Raw genomic sequence first — 16,578 nt, 5'->3', positions numbered from 1 at the left:
CCTCTTTTCGAATTAAGTCACAACCTGATGGGGCGTGGAGAGGGTTAGGATTTCCATGTATCTTCTTTGCGACAGGGACCCAATCCAACCCATAACCATCACAGTACAGATGAGGTTAGAAAGGGCTTGGTTCCGGTCCAGACCACTGCTGGGTACGCACTGCCTCCTCGCAGCATCAGAGAAGCCAGAGGGACATGCCCCCACAGCGTCTCTTCTCGTAGCAGATGGCGCTGACTGCTACCCAGAAGCAAAAAGCAAGACATTGCTGCCAGCTGCTGCTGCTCCCCGGTGCTCACAGTGCCCAGGGACCTGCCCTCTTCAAACTCAGTGCTAACCCAAGGCCCCTCTACCGAGAGAAAAAAGAAAAATCAGAGCTATCTGTGGCAGCAACACCACCTCCAAGAGAACTAGTATCTATTGAGCGCTTGCTGTGTGCCCCCAGGCTGTTCTGAGCACTTTGAGTGTTAACGCTACTCTAGAACCCTAGAGGAGGGTGCAGTTAAAACACCTATTTTATAGATGAGGAAACTGAGGCCGGGGAGGTTTCTTTAACTAGCCCAAGACCCTGAGGCTAGGAAGTACAGGACCCGCCCTGCCCACGCAGAGTGGCCTCAGAGCCCAAGCTCCTGGCCACCAAGCACCACCAGCTCTGTACGTCAGGGATATTTTGGGAAGGGCCCCAGCACAGAGCCGTTTAGCTCTAGACCCGGTGATACTGAAGACAGAACCTGCTGGTGCCGTACAATTCCATTTATATGAAGAACAAGCAAATCTGCAGACCTGGAAAGTGGACTAGTGTTTGCTGGGGCTCCCGGGGGGTGGGGAGTGGCTACCGGGGGTCCACAGTTCCTCTTGGGGTGATGATGGTTCAACGAGCTCTAAATGTCCTTGTCCATCACTGTTCTGAAACAGGTGTGGGGACGGTCACATGACTGTGAATAGCCTAAAAGCCGTTGCATTGTAGATGGGTGATGAGTTATATCTCAGTAAAGCTGTTACAAAACAAAAATCAAAAAGAGCAAAGTAGGCAGCGTGCAGGGGAGGGTCAGGAAGGGTGGAAAGCAGGAGGCGGGAAGAGCCGGGTGGATGCTGGCAGCCCTGAGCGTGGTTCTGCAGAGGGCAGCAGAGAGCCGGGGGACGGAACCCCCAGGGCCGGCAGAGGACGTATCTGCCACCCGGTGTAAGCACGGGGCCCGTGTGCTTGTCATCGAGGGGCCAGACCGGCTCGGCTTCCTCAAGAGGCGCTGCCCCGGAGGAAGGCCAGCCGACTAACAGGCTCGCCGTCCCCAGACGGGCTGTGACCCTGGCGGGGAGCTGGCCGCCTGGCCCACGCACCAATCACAGGCCGGGACGGTGGCTGTTGTGACCACCCCACCAGTTGTAGCTCTGCCCTGGTCACGTAACCCCCTAGTGGAAGAGGAGCGCGCAGTGCCTCCTCACACCCCTGCCAGGGAGCGGGTGTCCCGGGGCCAAGGCTGGCCTTTAGCTATGCGGGGCAGGGGGCCAGGCTGCGAGGAGGTCTCCGCTCACACTCTGTGTCTCTCTCCAGAGAGCCTTCAACGCCCTGTGTCACAGCACCCACCTCTACGGCCGGAGGCTGGTGCTGGAGTGGGCCGACTCAGAGGTGAGCCTGCCGGCCCTGCGGCGCAAGACGGCTGAGCACTTCCACGGTAAGAGGACTCCCCCGCCCCTCCATCTCTCTGCACCTACTTTCTGTATTCCTTCTGCTTTCTCCGAGCCGGTGCGGGGTGCTGACCTCTGCGGGTGGCATCAGTGGCCTCCACACCATTGGTGTTTGCCCGTCGAGTCCGGTCATCGGGAGGCCTGGAGGAGGTCAGGGAGAGGGGCAGCCTGGGTCAGGGTGGTCATCCTCACCACCCCACCCCCGCCGCCTCCCTACCTGTCCGGGTGCTGCCGGCTGGCTGTGACTGCCACCAAAGGCCACAGCTCCCATCCAGTAGCCCTCTCCACCTAGCGAGTGCTCTCTGTCCAGGGTTCAGGGGCCCCTCGCCCCAATTTCTCTGCAGCCGCTACCCCTTTACTTGTGCGTCCTCAGTTGCCCGTGTGCTTCCTGCCAGAACCAAGCCCTGCCTCTCACAAGCCTTGGTGGTATCACCCGGCCCCACCGATGACTCAGCCCACCCCCGCTAATTATTAGTGACCCCTGCCGTGCCCCGTCCGGCAGTGCAGCACTGACCTGGGCGGGTGGCCGGGGTTGGGTCCAGGTGGAAGGCGCCGGATCCAGACAGGCCTCCCAGCAGAGGCGACGCTTGTGCCCACAGAAGGGCTCCCCGAGGTTATGAGTGTGACAGTGGAGAAGCAGGCTGGCCAGCATGACGGGAGCAGGTGGAGTCGGAAAGGGTGGCCGGAGGGGCTTACACAAGCCTTGCCTTCTCCAGCATGTCGTCCAGAAGTGGAATGGAAGCCCTGTGACTGTAGCTTCGCCCACCAGACTCTTTAGAACACACCCCCTGCCCAACCCAGGGACCTCTCCCGCCTAATCCTTCCCCACCACACCTCCCTCGGAGGTCACCGTCCCCAAACGCCCAGCAAGACACTGACTTTGCATATGCTCTTCCCTCTGCTCACAGTGCCTTGCCTCAAGTTTTTTTTCAACCTGGTCAGTGCCTATCTAGCGTTTAAGGTCTAGCGCAAAGGATACCTCCTCCAGGAAGCGTTCCCTTTCCCCGCTCCTCAGGTTATCAGTAACGGCTCTGTCCTCCGCTGTTTCCACGGGTGTTCCTATATCTCCTTGCCGCATCATCATGTATTTCTTTACGATTCTTCTCCCCGCTGGACCAGCGCCTTTCCCATGGTGGAGACTGCACCACTGGGCTTACCTTTGTCACTGATGGGTTGATCTCTGAGCCCCCATGCCAGCCGGGGCCCGTCCAAGACTGGGGAATCCATAAGTAAAGGCAAACGAGAAACCAGAGACGTTAGGACTAAGTACACAGCCACAAGCACACGACTCAATAAGTCCCCAAATCCTATCTTTATCGACAGCCATTGACAGGCCCAAATGCACCCATCGACAAATGTTTGTGTAAGGGACTCTTCCATCCCCCCCTACCTCTCCTCCCTGGGGCCAGCGGGAGAGTGCAGGCTCAGCAGTCCTGCCCTGCCTTGGAGAGCAACCCCCTTCAATAGATTGATCTCCAAAGACAGCCTCCCCCCAGAAGAAAGCCACAGCTGGAAGCGCTTCTGTGAGATTGGCCATCTCCCCAGGTCAACTGCAGGCCGAGGCCCAGACGGGCAGGTATTAGGTTGGCCAAAAAGTTGGTTTGGGGGACTTGCCTGGTGGTCCAGTGGTTAAGAATCCACCTGCCAATGCAGAGGACACAGGTTTGATCCCTGGTCTGGGAACTAAGATCCCACATGCCCTGCAGCCAAAAAAAAAAAAAAGAAGGGGTTAGGGTTAGGGCATGTGGGACCGTGCGTGCCACCACGCAGCACACCTGCTGAGCCCACACCCTAGCAGCCGTGCTCTGCAACAGGAGAAGCCGCCTCGACGACAGCCAGGTACCAGAACTAGAGAGTAGCCCCCGCTCGCCGCCGCAGCTAGAGAAAAAGGCCACGTGCACCCAGCAGGACCCAGCGCAGCCAAAACAAACTTTTTTAACAGTTTGTTCATGAACTATCCGGAGAAGGCAATGGCACCCCACTCCAGTCACTCTTGCCTGGAAAATCCCATGGACGGAGGAGCCTGGTAGGCTGCAGTCCACGGGGTCGCTAAGAGTCAGACACGACTGAGCGACTTCACTTTCACTTTTCACTTTCATGCATTGGAGAAGGAAATGGCAACCCACTCCAGTGTTCTTGCCTGGAGAATCCCAGGGACGGGGGAGCCTGGTGGGCTGCCATCTGTGGGGTTGCACAGAGTCGGACATGACTGAAGTGACTTAGCAGCAGCAGCATGAACTATCTTTTGAAAAAACTTGACGATGGTTTGGAAAAGATGGTATGGGAAAAAAACCAAATGAACTTTCTGGCCAACCTAATGCAATAATAGTGGGAAAAACAGCAGTGAATTTGCATCTATCTTCCCATTCATGCTCTCACAGCACTATGCAGTGGGTGTGAACAGCCCCATTTTGCAGATGACAGAACTGAGACCAGCTGAGTGTAGAGGGACTCATAACAGCTACTGTGTATTAATAATAAGGACTTCTTCTGTGCTGGGGCACCGTCTGTATGTGACACGCATCGTGTCTCTCATCCTCACAGCAGCCCCTGCTGCCGTGGGTACTGCTGTCCCCAGCTTGCTGCTGTTCAGTCGCTAAGTCGTGTCGACCACATGGACTCCAGCACGCCAGGCTTCCCTGTCCTTCACCGTCTCTTGGAGTTTGCTCAAACTCATGTCCATTGAGTCAGTGATGCCATCCAACCTTCTCATCCTCTGCTGCACCCCTTCTCCTCCTGCCCTCAGTCTTGCCGAGCATCAGGGTCTTTTCCATTGAGTCAGTTCTTCGCATCGAGTGGCCAACGTATTCATCGTACAGATAAAGAAACAGAGGCATGGAGAGGCTCCGCTGAGTGCCTCCTAGCCGAGCGTCCTGGGACGAGTCCCTGCACCGCCTGGGGCTTCTGTTTGCCATTCCACAAGTGGCTCAGTTGTGTCTGACTCTCGCGACCCCATGGACTGTAGCCCACCAGGCTCCTCTGTCCACGGGATTTCCCAGACGAGAATACCGGCGTGGGTTGCCATGTCCTTCTCCAGGGGATCTTCCCGACCCAGGGGTCGGATCCACGTCTCCTGCATTGGCAGGTGGGTTCTTTACCGCTGAGCCACCGGGGGTGGATGCCCTCAGTCACCCCGTTTTACAGATGAAGGGACTGAGGCTCGCATAGATGACAGAACTTGCCCAGGGTCACCTAGATAGTAGGGGGTGGAAGCAGAGTTTGCACTCTCGGACAGCCTGGCTGTAGCACCCCATCCTTGGAGTGACACCCCCTCCGTCCCTCCCCAGTAGGCAGAACGCTGTGGGGGAAGCAGGGCAGACACGTCAGCTGAAAACCGGTGCTCTGAAAATGTCAGCCCTCTCACCCACCTGCCCATTGTCTGTAGATCTCCTTGGGAACGGGGTACCGCAGCGGCCCTAAATACTCAGAATAGGGCTGCTGGCCTCCTGCCCTGCTGGCTGCACCCTTTTCCCGGCTCTGCCCCTTTCCCATGGCGAAAAGTACCCAGCTCGTTTGTGTCAAAATCTGCATTGTTCAGAGCTTCCAGGGCCCTGGCAGACTTCAAGGGCAGGTGGGATCCATGCCCAGTGCCTCCCCCCGGGCCCTGAGCTGTGCCAGGAAGGCACTCAGATCTCAGGTGGAAGCCCCGAGCCCCATTTGCCCAACCCGAGCACCGAGGCCACGACAAAGGGCTCCCTGGGGAAGGTGGGCCTCGGAATGAAAGGCCGGCGTCTTAGCCATTTGGGGGGATCCAGCAGGGAGCTCACTGGTGACACCGTGGCCTCCGAGGTGGTCAGAGTGATGGAGAGGCCCGCCATTATGGCTGGTGCAGTCACCGTGCACCACCCCAAGTTCACCCTCACCTCCGGGGCTCAGCTCCTCCACCAGGCCCGCCGCTCCCCTGGGGGGAGACCGTGGGGACAGGGTGCTGCTGGGCCGAGGGCTTCCCAGGCCCTCTGACCAGCTCTTCTCTCCCCTGTTGGTCACTGACAAGCCGAGGTCAAGGCGCACAGCTCCACGAGCAGTTCGGGCCAAGTAATACTCATTACTATTATTATTCCCATGACAACCTTCATCTGTTAAGCCTCAGTCCGTGCCAGGTACTGTCTATGGGCTTTCACAGGTACTAATCCTGCAGAATCCTGGCAGGTAAACACCGTCATTATCCTCCGTTTCCCAGATGAGGAAACCGAGGCCCAGAGAGGGCCAGTGACTTCCCCAGGGGCGCCCAGCCACTAGTGACCGAGTCAGGAGTCAGAGCTGGGCCTCTAGCCATCCTGCTGGCTACCCGTGAGCAGCTGTGCACATGGCCCCTTACGTTTCACCCCAGTCTGTGCAGTGACCTCGGGCAGGTTGCTCCGCCTCGGTTTGCCATCTGTACAGTGGGACTAGGGTGTTACCTCAAAGGCGGGGCAGGGGCCGGGGCTTACAGGAGATGATGCTTCTGAAGCTGAGGGTGCCCAGTGAGAAGGCAGCAGATGCTACATTTTCTCCCCTCCCCTGCCAGGCGCTTACACATCCTGTTTTCCTTGCATTCCTGTGGACCCAGGCCAAGGGAGGATGCTCTCTGGGCAGAGGAAAGAGACGTAAAGAGGAATCCTAGTTTTTAGAAGCCCGGACAACAGGGAATATGTGAGAGAGAGGAAGGGAGGGAGAGAGAATGAGAATGAAATGCCCATCAGCTGGGCAGGGCACGGGATGGTGTGTTTGCATCTGATCCTGGATGCTACCTGGTCCCCATGCCTGGCACACAGAAGGTGCTTCTCAGTACACGGTAACAACAAGGAGGAGGAGATGGATTCCTCGCCGATAAAAATTCGTGCTGTCTGGCCATCTGATGCGATCGTGGGAACTAAATGCCCTCAGCCCCCTGTCTCAACCTCACCACTTACCTAGGGTCCCTTATCAGCAGCCACAAAAGCTCAGAGCAAACCCCCCAGTGCCCCTTCCCCAAGGCAGGGGTGGGCAGTCTTCATTTCATCCACTGGTGTCCCTGATCACGTGGGGCATTAGATAGTCCCTGGTGAATTGACATTTAACAAAACACCCATCAAATGGACCAGCCGAGAGCAGGTCTTTGAAAGTCATTGGAAAAGCTGCCCCGAGTAGGCAAAGCCCTTGACTCCGGACAGCGACACTCGCGCCCAGGGATGAACACGACCACCCCGTTCCTCAGTCCCGCCTTCCCGTCATCTCCCTGCCTCCCTTCCTGGCCGGAATCAGCTATCTCATCCACAGCTCTGCGGCCCCCCAGCAGGTGAAGTGCTATTCTTCGGTGCCTTGCATGCGGGAGGGTGAAAAGAGAGAGCACGGAGGGAAGAAAGCAGAAAGGCGGCCACTGGCTGCGTCCCTTTCTTCCCGAGCGTGTTACAAACCAGCAGGGTCAGGGCATTGAGAAGCTTTCAGGGCCCCGGCAGGCTGTGGTACCTGCGAGCGCCGCCGACAGAATATAATGGTACGGAAGCAATCCGCCCGCAGAACCCTCTGTTTTCGAGCGCGCACAGCCAGGGAGGCCGGGGCAAACAGGCTTTTATTTGGCCGGGAGCGCGGCTCTGCTTCCCAGCGTTGTCTTATTCCAGCTGGGAGACTGATGGGCTGTGGTTAGCGGCTGTACCTTTCACCTCCAGAGCTGGGAGCGCAGACATGACCAGCGTGGCAAGTGGCTGGCAGTGCCGCCGCTCCCCCACCCGGCCAAGCCAGGCCAGCCTGGGATGTGAGAGCTGCCCTCATCAGGCCCAGGCTGTCACTGGCTTTCAGCATGGTGGCCCTCCCTGCTGGGGAAGTAAGGAGCCCAATTCCTGGGCCCCTGGCTCCATCGGCCTGACCCACCCACCCGTGACTTGAGATCTCAGCCCAAGTATCAGAGATTGGACTTCTCCCCGACACCTGCCGTCCTGGGAGTTCCCCTGTCACCCCACACCTCATCTCCCTGACACTTTAATGAACACAGGTTCCCATGCCAGATGCATAGTGAGGTCATACTGAAACGTGAGAAAGGTTTATTGCAGGGCCATGCAAAAAGACAAGCTGGCTTCTGACCCCAAAAACCCTCAAGCTCCCCTAAGGGTTCCAGCAGAGCGTATTTAAAAGCCTGTTGGGAGGAGGGGATCCCCGGATCCGTGATCAGATCGTGCATAATTTTCTGACTGATGGTGAGGTAACAGGGCGGTGTCACAGGGGTTAACTTTATCGGTCTTTAGGCTCTAGGAAGCCTGGGGCTATGAGCTCACGGTCATCAGGTGGTCGTTGTTCAGCCGCTCAGTCGTCCAACTCGTGATCGTATGGACTGCAGGACGCCAGGCTTCCCCGGTCCTCCACTGTCTCCGGGAGGTTGCTGAGATTCATGTCCCGTTGGGTCGGTGATGCTGTCTAACCACCTCCTTCATCTCATCAGGTAGTTAACACCCTCCATTTGATGGGGTGGGTGTTCATATCTGCGAAACAACTGGAGAAATTTGCATCAATTATTGCTGTCTGGACACTTCAGAAAAGAGCTAAAGCAGAGGATATGGGGGCGGGCCTGTCCTGGGAAGGCCCCATAGGGTCCTGCTCTGTTGCACTGTGTGTTCACCTCTGTGGTTCAACCTGGCTACTCCCCAAGAGACGTGATCCTCCAGGGGACATGGTCCTCCCCACGTCCCTGGCCTCGTCTTAGCATCCAGCACAGAGCAGGTGCTCACCAACAACCCGTGGGGTGAATAAGCGAACAGAAAAGCCCTGGTCATCAGAAGGGCCCCTTTTAATGGAGCATCTAATGTGTCCTGGACTCTCTGAGAGCAGCCCTGTGTGCTGTGCTGCCAGGGAGCCCTAACCTTGACCCTTGAAACCCCACTGGTCAGAAGAGAGGCAGTCAAGTGCCTCCTTGTTAAAGATGAAGTCAGAGAAAGAGGAGAGAGCTTTGTTGAAGATGTACCGTGCACCGGGGGCGGTGCCAGGTTTCACGCGCTATCTCATTTTAGCCTCAAACTCCCTAGAAAGAGGTGCTGTTCCCGTTTTTCGGAGGTGAAAACAGCCGCAGAAGGGTCAAGTGACTTTTCCTGAGGACACTCATCTTTGCACACTATAGGACAGCTCACCCTATCACCACTGCCGAGACCCCAGCAGTTCCTAAATCCCTAAAATTATCCCCGCACCTTTTATCAGATCTGGGTTCCATGGTCCAAGTAGGACCATGGTTACAAACTACAGCCCACAGCCAGATCCAGCCTAAAGCCCATTTTTGTAAATACAGCTGTTTTTTGGCACACAGCCATGCCCATTTTTCACATAAAGTCTCTAGCTGTGTCTTCACATCATAAGGACAGAGTTGAGTAGTGATGACAGAGACCCTACGGCCCACAAAACCCTAAAATATTTACTGTCTCCCCTTTTAGAGAAAAAGTTTACTGCCCCTAGGGCTTGTGAAATGGCTGCCCTTCTTTTATGTCTGAAGCCATGTGGGTGGCTAATTTCTCCCACATAACCCCCCTTTCTCAGAGAGTGTACTGTTTTAGAGGCATGATAATCACAGTCTCATCCTCCTACCTCAAGTCCTCTGCCTAGGAATCCCCCAGCTTTTCCTGGAGCAGAGGCTCCAGAGCCTTGCTTCCCATTCTGGTCATTCACACCCTCAATTCCCCATTGATCGTCTAATTACCCAGCCTTAACTTGGCAGCAAGGACAAAGCAGCCACCAGAAGAGACAGTCCCTGCCCTCGTGGAGCTGGTGTTTGAGTGGGAGAGACTAATGATTTAAAAAGTGATGACAAGAAAGTTCTGATGATCGCAAGCTCTGTGCAGGAAATGCAGAAGGCTAATTTATTCTCCTCAAGGGTGGGAGGAGGGAGGAGAGATTCCAAATGTGGTGGTTTTTGTTGCAGGAAGGGGGACCCTTTCCAAGGCCCAAGAGCGGGCTCTTGTCTAACACTCAGAAATGAATTGTCCAAGGAGACACATGCGCTCACAAAGCAAGAGATTATTGGGGAAGGGACGCCTAGGTGGGAAGCAGGAGGGTAAGGGAGCCCAACAGGACCGCTCTGCCATGTAGTCTCAGGGTTTATGGTGATGGGGTTAGTTTCCGGGTTGTCTCTGGCCAATCATTCAGACTCCATTCCCGGTGGCACATGCATTGCTCAGCCAAGATGGATTCCAGTGAGGAGGATTCTGAGAAGGTGGGTAGGACATATGGACTGGTGTCTCCTCTCTCCTTTTGACTTTTCCCAAATTCTTCTGGCTGGTAGGGGCTTGTTAGCTCCATGTTCCTCACCAGGACCTTCTGTTGTAAAATAATTCATGCACATGACTCCTACAGTGCCTGGCCAGGGCGGGCAGCTTCAGTCAGTGTTCCTCTAACAGTTGCAAAAGTCTTTCCCAGGCGTTGGTGTTTTTGTGTGAGGGAAAGAAGCCGGCCAGCCCAAGAACTGGGGGGACATCCTTCCAGGCAGAGGGAGCCGCAGGTGCAAAGGCCCCGGGGCAGAAGGCTGCTCATAGCAGGCCACTGTGGCTGGAGAAGAAGTCCCGGGTGGAGCGTGGTCGGAAACAAAGCCACAGAGGCCAGCAGGGCTCCCTCGTGGGATCTTTGTGGCGTGGGATCTTAAAGGGTGGTGCAGGAAGCCTGACTTTTCATCAAGTTACATGGGAAGTCCCTCAAAGATTTAAACTGGGGAATGCCATGGCCCGTTGTATCACACTTCATACTTCATGCTCGCTGCTACACCGGGCAAGAATATGGAATAGGAGTCCCAATGTAGTCGTCCCAGCTGACCAGGGCGGTGGTCTGAGCAGGGACGGAGACCAGAGGGGTGGACAGAAGGCAGTGGTTTGAGCATATGCGGTAAAGATACAGCTGGCCAGACTTGCCTCTGGAAGGCAGAGGGGAAATTAAGGCCAGAATGGAGTTATTTGCTCAAAGCGAGCCTTTCAGAGGATGGTGCTGCCACGTGATGATGAAGCTGGGAAGAGCGGGTGGTGGGGGGAGGTGATCTGGACACGTCGGGTTTGAGACACCTATTAGGACTCACCGTGGGATGTCAGGCAGATAGATCTATGAGTTCGGAGCTCAGGGGCGAAGTCCAGGCAGAGATATAAATTTGGAAGTCATCAGCATACAAATGATATTTAAAGCCCGCAACAGTTCACCAAACCCTCCCCTTCTGTAACTTAATCATTCACCGGACGGCACATTTTCAAAAGATCGGGGACCAGGAGAGCCTGTTATCCCCATGCTAGCCCTTGCAAATGGCCTCCTTGATCTTGGCCATGAAAACATAATCTTCAGGCTTTAAAAATCACAGTCAGGAAAGTTTGAGCAAGCATGTGGAGTCACAGAATTTATTATTCAAAATATCCGTCTGCCATGGATCTTGCCAGCTACCTGGAGACAGAAGGTTCCCATAAGCTCCCCTCACCTCATTTTTATTCCATTTGGGTGTCTCTCATTCCCACCTTAAGGCTTCGCAGTGGCAGCCCTTGTTCCAGAGGCCTCGAAAGACCCAGGAGGCGAGGGAAGACTGTCCTGGATTGCCACCAAGGGTCCCAACAGAGTAAAGGCCACCATGGGCCCCGGGGTGCTTTACAGGAGGTGTTTCACCCCTGCCCCTTGGAAGTGGCTGCGCATCCCTGTCCAGGGTGCTGAATTTAGTTCCTTCTCCTGCTCCCAGCCATATTGACGGGCCACAGCAGGAGAGGTTGAAACTGACCAGGAAACACACTCTTCCTCGACACCCGGCCACCCCAGCTGATGGAGGCAGAATCGAGAGAAGAAAAATCAGGAAGCAGGAGCGGTTTCAGTCATGGTGGCTCCGTGGTGGCAACTGCTAGCAAGAGTACCAATGGCTGGGCCGTGGGGAGGGAGCCAGGCTCCGAGAGCCGAGTGTTTTCTCCCTGCAGAGGCGCTGGGGAGGCTGGAGGGGGCCTGGAGCAAGCCAGAGCAGGTGTCTCCCTGGGCACCCCCTCCCCCTTGCTCCCACCCACCCCATGCCCCGATCTTCTTTGAGTGGTGTTTTGGAAATATTTCCAAGCGCTCCGGCAATATCCTGCACACTGTCTCCGCCTTCCCCCGGGAGTGGCTGTCCGTGCGGAGAAGGTACTTGCTCCCAATCCAGCTAAATTGTTATTGACTTGTGTTCTCTGCGTTCTGCAAACATTTCACTCAGCCATCGCCAGCGAGGCCAGGAATCCCTGCTAGGGCTAACGGGGAAACCAGCTGTGCCGGGCCATTTCTCCTGCTCTTCCTCATCGATCACAGAATTAAACTGACAGAAGGAGAATTTCAGAGCAACTTGGGAGGGGAAGGGGCCGAGCCCGGATTGGATGAAGGTTCAGGGACCTGGGGACCAAAGTGCTAGAAATAGGGGCTGGAGGAGGGTGGACTCGCCTTCGGGTCTGTGGCTGGTGGCAGGGGGTGGCCGGTTTGTTTCTGAACCGTAGGCTGGCCCAGGCCTGAGAAACCCAAGGAAAACACATGGACGAGGAGGTTGTCGTTACTGCTCAGGGCCACAAGTGAAGCTAGTGGGGCCCTGTAGGCAGAGGGGAGAGAGAGTGAAGCAGGCCGCTCTGGTGAGCCGTCGATAAGATCGCGGGTCTGTATTTTGCCTAGAAGATAGGAAATAAGGCGGGTTTTTTGAATTAATATTATTATAAATTTTACTTACTTAGTTTTGGCTGTGCTGGGTCTTCGTTGCGGCACCCGGGCCTTTCTCTAGTTGGGACTCGCGGGTCTCCTCTCCAGTTGCGGTACTTGGGCTTCTCATTACAGTGGCTTCTCTTATTGGCCTCTCTTGAAAAATAAGATCGGACCGCTCCTGGTCCTGCACTCACAGGGTAGCTGGGGCCGGGTTACATGGGCTGTTTGTTTATTGTTGTTGTTTTTCCCCCTTTTGCCACAGTTCGCGTCCGTCCCTGTGGTCACCGCTCAGACCGATTAACTCCATCACATTCCTCCCTGGCGCCTTTAGGCCTTTGCACTTACAGATCCTGGTACAGACAGCATCCCACCTTGGCCTCTTGAGATGATGTTACTGATTCTTTTGAGCCTCTACTCCCAACCCAAGGACTTTGCCAAGAGAAAAGGGACAGGGATCTAATGCTGACCAAGCCCCCAGAAATGGGAAGATCTCTCCAGGCCCGAGACAGGAGAGTGGGGGGCACCTTCTGCCTCTCCTGGTTTCTTTTCCTTTTTTTTTTTTTTTTTTGGTCCTCTGCAGTGAGTCACCTTCCTTTGGCCTCCCCACTGCCTCCCCAGCCTATACAGGCCTCTCCAGCATCTGTAACTAATGCAGACATGTGCTGGACCAAGCCCCAAAGTCCCCAGGCTTAGCCCAGCCCCAAGGCCCTACCAGGGACTAAATCCACAATAATCCAGGCCAGGCAGCTTCACCAACCCCCGTGGATGGGAGCCCACCAGCCCAGCTACCTGTAACTCCTAGGCCCCCAGGATGCCCAGAGCACAGCAAGGTCGACCTGAGTCCTGAGCACTGTGAGTAATCATAGCAGTAGTCACAGTAACCAATGCCCACCCCAGGCCATTTGCATCAGAACCTCTGGGAGTAGGGTCCAGGTATCAGAGGTTTTCTAGATGATTCTATCAGGCTATGGGTTGGGAACCAATAGCAGCTTTTTTTTTAATTTTAATTGTGCCCCATCTTTGTTGCAGCATGTATAAGCTTTAGTTGCAGCCTGTGAACTCTTGTGGCGTGTGGGTATCTAGTTCCCTGAGCAGGGATCAAGCTTAGGCCCCCTGCATTGAGAGCTCAGAGTCTTAGACTCTGGACCACCAAGGAAGCTCAGTAGCTCCTGGAGAAAAAAAACAGCTGATGCAGGCAAGGGGGTGCTGACACATGGCCTGCGTCTGTTTCACGCCCTTCCTGTCTAGGAGTGCCTTCTGAGGAGTCTGGGCCGCTGGCTCCCCCTGCAGGGCGGGCAGCAGAGCCAGGGGACACACGTGTCTCTGGGGTGTGACAGGAAGGCCCCGGGACCAGCCCGATCTGAGCTCAGGGTCCCACGTGGGCACATCTTCCCCAAAGCCCTAGAACAGCTGCTACTGCATCTGAAAAATGGGGCAGTGATATCTCCCGGCTCGTGGGAGGCCTGTGAGTCCATGCCCATTCCGCTGCCTGCAGCCCAGAGAGCTGGGCTCGAGGCCCAGGGATGCAGGGTTCTCTGGGCTCTAGCTCAGCCCACTGGCTTCCCCGTTTCCTGAGCACTGCCCGCCCTCCGGGTGTTCTTCGAAGACACCTGTGTTTTTACGCTTCTGCGTACCTGGCATTGGGTTGTGGGTGTCCACACCTTATTTGTTGACTGCTCTGCAGTGGCCACTTCGGTCACGCCCTTTCTACAGATAGGAGCACGAGACTCGAGTAGGTCAGAGGTGACTGGGTGATCACTGGTGTGAGTGACAGAGGTGACTCCTAGTGCGAGTGACAGCTCACAGCCCACCTCTGCCAGCACCGGGACCCAGCGTGGCCTCTGTGGCTACTGGTTCGGTTTGTCATTTGTGGTTTTCTTGGCAGCTGATCCCTAGCACCAGGCCTGGTACAGTGTGTGTGTGTGTGTGTATTCAGTGACTACTGTGTGTGTGTGTGTGTGTGTGTGTGTGTGTGTTCAACGACTACTTGCTATGAATGACTAAAGGCTGGAACCTTCAAGGCCTGAGATCAGGAGAGCAGGCACTATCCCCATTTAACAGATAGGAACACTGAGGAATGGAGTTAAGTGACTCCCTTAAATCCTTGAGGTGGCACAGGTGGGCCTGGGGCCCAGTCTCCCGCCTGCTGGCTCAGAGAAGATTCTTTCAGATCACACGTGCTTCTTGGGAACCAGCTGTGCTTTGAAAAGGTACCTCCTTGAAACAGCCTCCTTGTACCAATAAAGTGCCACTGGTTTGGTCGTGGGAGCCAGGCTGGTCCTGTCTACACACTGCCCATTATTCTGTGAGCGTCTAGTGTGCGCCTACTGTGAACAGAGCCCTGGGATGCAGACCTGTCTGGGAATCTGAGGATTTTGCCCACGGGGTCCGCAAGTCTGGAGCATGGGAGGCAGGGCTCCCAAGAGCGGGCAGCCTCAGACACTAGGCCAGCCTTCGGGGTGCCCAACACCCCCTCCCCACCCCCGCCGACAGGGCCCACACCCTGTCTCCAGCGCCTCGTGTGCCCGATGGCCTGGGGCAGCAGGCCATCTGAAGGCGGTGGTGCCCTGTCCACACCTGGAATGCCACCCTCTACTCCCCACCCCAGCCTCCTTCCTCTCCTCCCCTTGAGGGACAGACGGGAGAGGGTTACACCTGCTACCCTTTCCCGCCGCCCCCAGCCTGTTGGAGTCGCCTGTTTCGGGTTTAATAGGGGAAACCCGCTACACGGGCCTGCACTTTATACTTTGCCTCACCTGCCCTTCATCTCGGGGAGCAGCGAGCTTCGGGCCTCCCGGAACAGTCATAAAACACCCAAATGAGTGAGGCCTCCATCTCCAGGAGCAACCAGCACACAGCCCATCAGTTACCCTTAGGTGGGGACATGGGCCCGGTGTGCCCAGGTTAGCCGGTTTCAAGAGAAACTAGAAATGGAGGCTCTTGTGTAGCCTTTCCCATTTTTCCATATTAGTAACTTTTTTTTTTTTAATCAATGATGTCAGCAAGTCCAGACGCTCTTCAGTGTGCTGGCCCCGTGAGGCCCTGCTTCGTGCCGTTTGCTCACCTGTAGACACAGTGTCTGCCGTTTGCGTGCCTTAGTTTGGGTTCCCCGGAAGCAGCCCCTGAGGTGTGGGTAAGGCTCCCAGCAGAGCAGCTGGGAGGGGAGCCGGTAGGCAGTGTGTGTGCAGTATGCAGCCCGGGGGGACCCCCCTAGAGCTGTGCCGCTCCGAACTGTCCCCCAGAAGTCGAAGGAGCCGGGACATCTTTTCAGGGGGCTTCAGTCCCCATCACTGCCAGCCTCCCCTGTGCTGGGGCCAGGGGTGCCCTCGTAGCCAGAGAAGGCCCCTGGCCCTCCATGTGGGTAGGGAGCTGTTAATACATCCCCAGGTTGCCCGCTGACGCCGTGGGTGACCCCCAGGAAGGGGTAGCCGCCACGGCCACTGTTACCTGTCCAGGGTTGGTGCCACCACTCTCGTTCGTCTCATGCAGGAGGGAGGTGGCCGGCCCATGTGTTCTCCGTCACTGCACCCGCTGATGACAGTCAGGGTTGGCTCACCTTCATCGCATGCCTCGTGGGTACAGGGCTCTGTTGTAAAGGCCTTCAGCACCTCTGCCCTGCTGATGGCTCTTCGGCCCCCGTGAAGCCAGGTGCTCTTCAGTACCTGCCGAGACGGAGCACAGAGCGGGGAGGCCAGGCCCCCGGTAGCCCAGCGGGGACAGCAGCCTCACCTGCGATCTGGGCAGCCTGGCTCCAGCCGGCCACGCCATCGGTCGCAAACCCCTTGTCCACGACCGGTCACACTGGGGTCCCTTCCAGAACCCCCTCCTCCCTGACCAGCCATGAAGCTTCCTCTCCTCCTCCCAACAGCCCCCTGCCCCCGCCCGTACCCTTCCCCCTGCCCGCCCCCCGCCTTGCACGCAGGGCGACAGCGCCAGCCAGGGACGGGAGAGAGACGCGGGCTGGCATTCTGTCAAGGAATTAATTGAAAAATAAAATCATTAGATGGGGAACTCCAGAAATGCAAAATGGTAGTTGGAGGGTGGTTGGGGGGCGGTGGGGGGGGACGGGGGCAGGACTGGGGGGTTGTTGGGGGACGGCTGAGCTCTTTGTCAAGTTAATTTCTCGGGTATTGATGTTTGGTGACATTCACTTGTTGTTTATCTTCGGGTGCAGCTGTAATACGGAAAGAAAACGCACAGCTTGTTTCGTTTATTTATTTTACACCTTTCTCCGGCTCTGCATTATGTTTGTTTGGTGAAAACCCACTGAGGCTTTTGATGTCGGGGAAATAG

General features: G+C 56.2%; 1 protein-coding gene across 3 annotated transcripts in view; it reads left to right on the top strand.

Moving 5' to 3' along the window:
* The window catches only part of RBM19 (RNA binding motif protein 19), a 120,817-nt gene that overhangs the window by 98,621 nt on the left and 5,618 nt on the right, over positions 1 to 16,578 (top strand). For all 3 annotated transcript variants that reach the window (XM_027566684.1, XM_027566683.1, XM_027566685.1), the window contains one exon: positions 1,550 to 1,670. In XM_027566684.1, the coding sequence (XP_027422485.1) occupies positions 1,550 to 1,670 (121 nt within the window). The remainder of the gene's footprint in view (positions 1 to 1,549; positions 1,671 to 16,578) is intronic.

This window comes from Bos indicus x Bos taurus, chromosome 17 (assembly GCF_003369695.1).
Source record: "Bos indicus x Bos taurus breed Angus x Brahman F1 hybrid chromosome 17, Bos_hybrid_MaternalHap_v2.0, whole genome shotgun sequence".
Taxonomy (NCBI): Eukaryota; Metazoa; Chordata; class Mammalia; order Artiodactyla; family Bovidae; genus Bos; species Bos indicus x Bos taurus.
The sequence above is the reverse complement of the archived record's forward strand: the minus strand, read 5'-3'. Positions and strand labels throughout refer to the sequence as shown.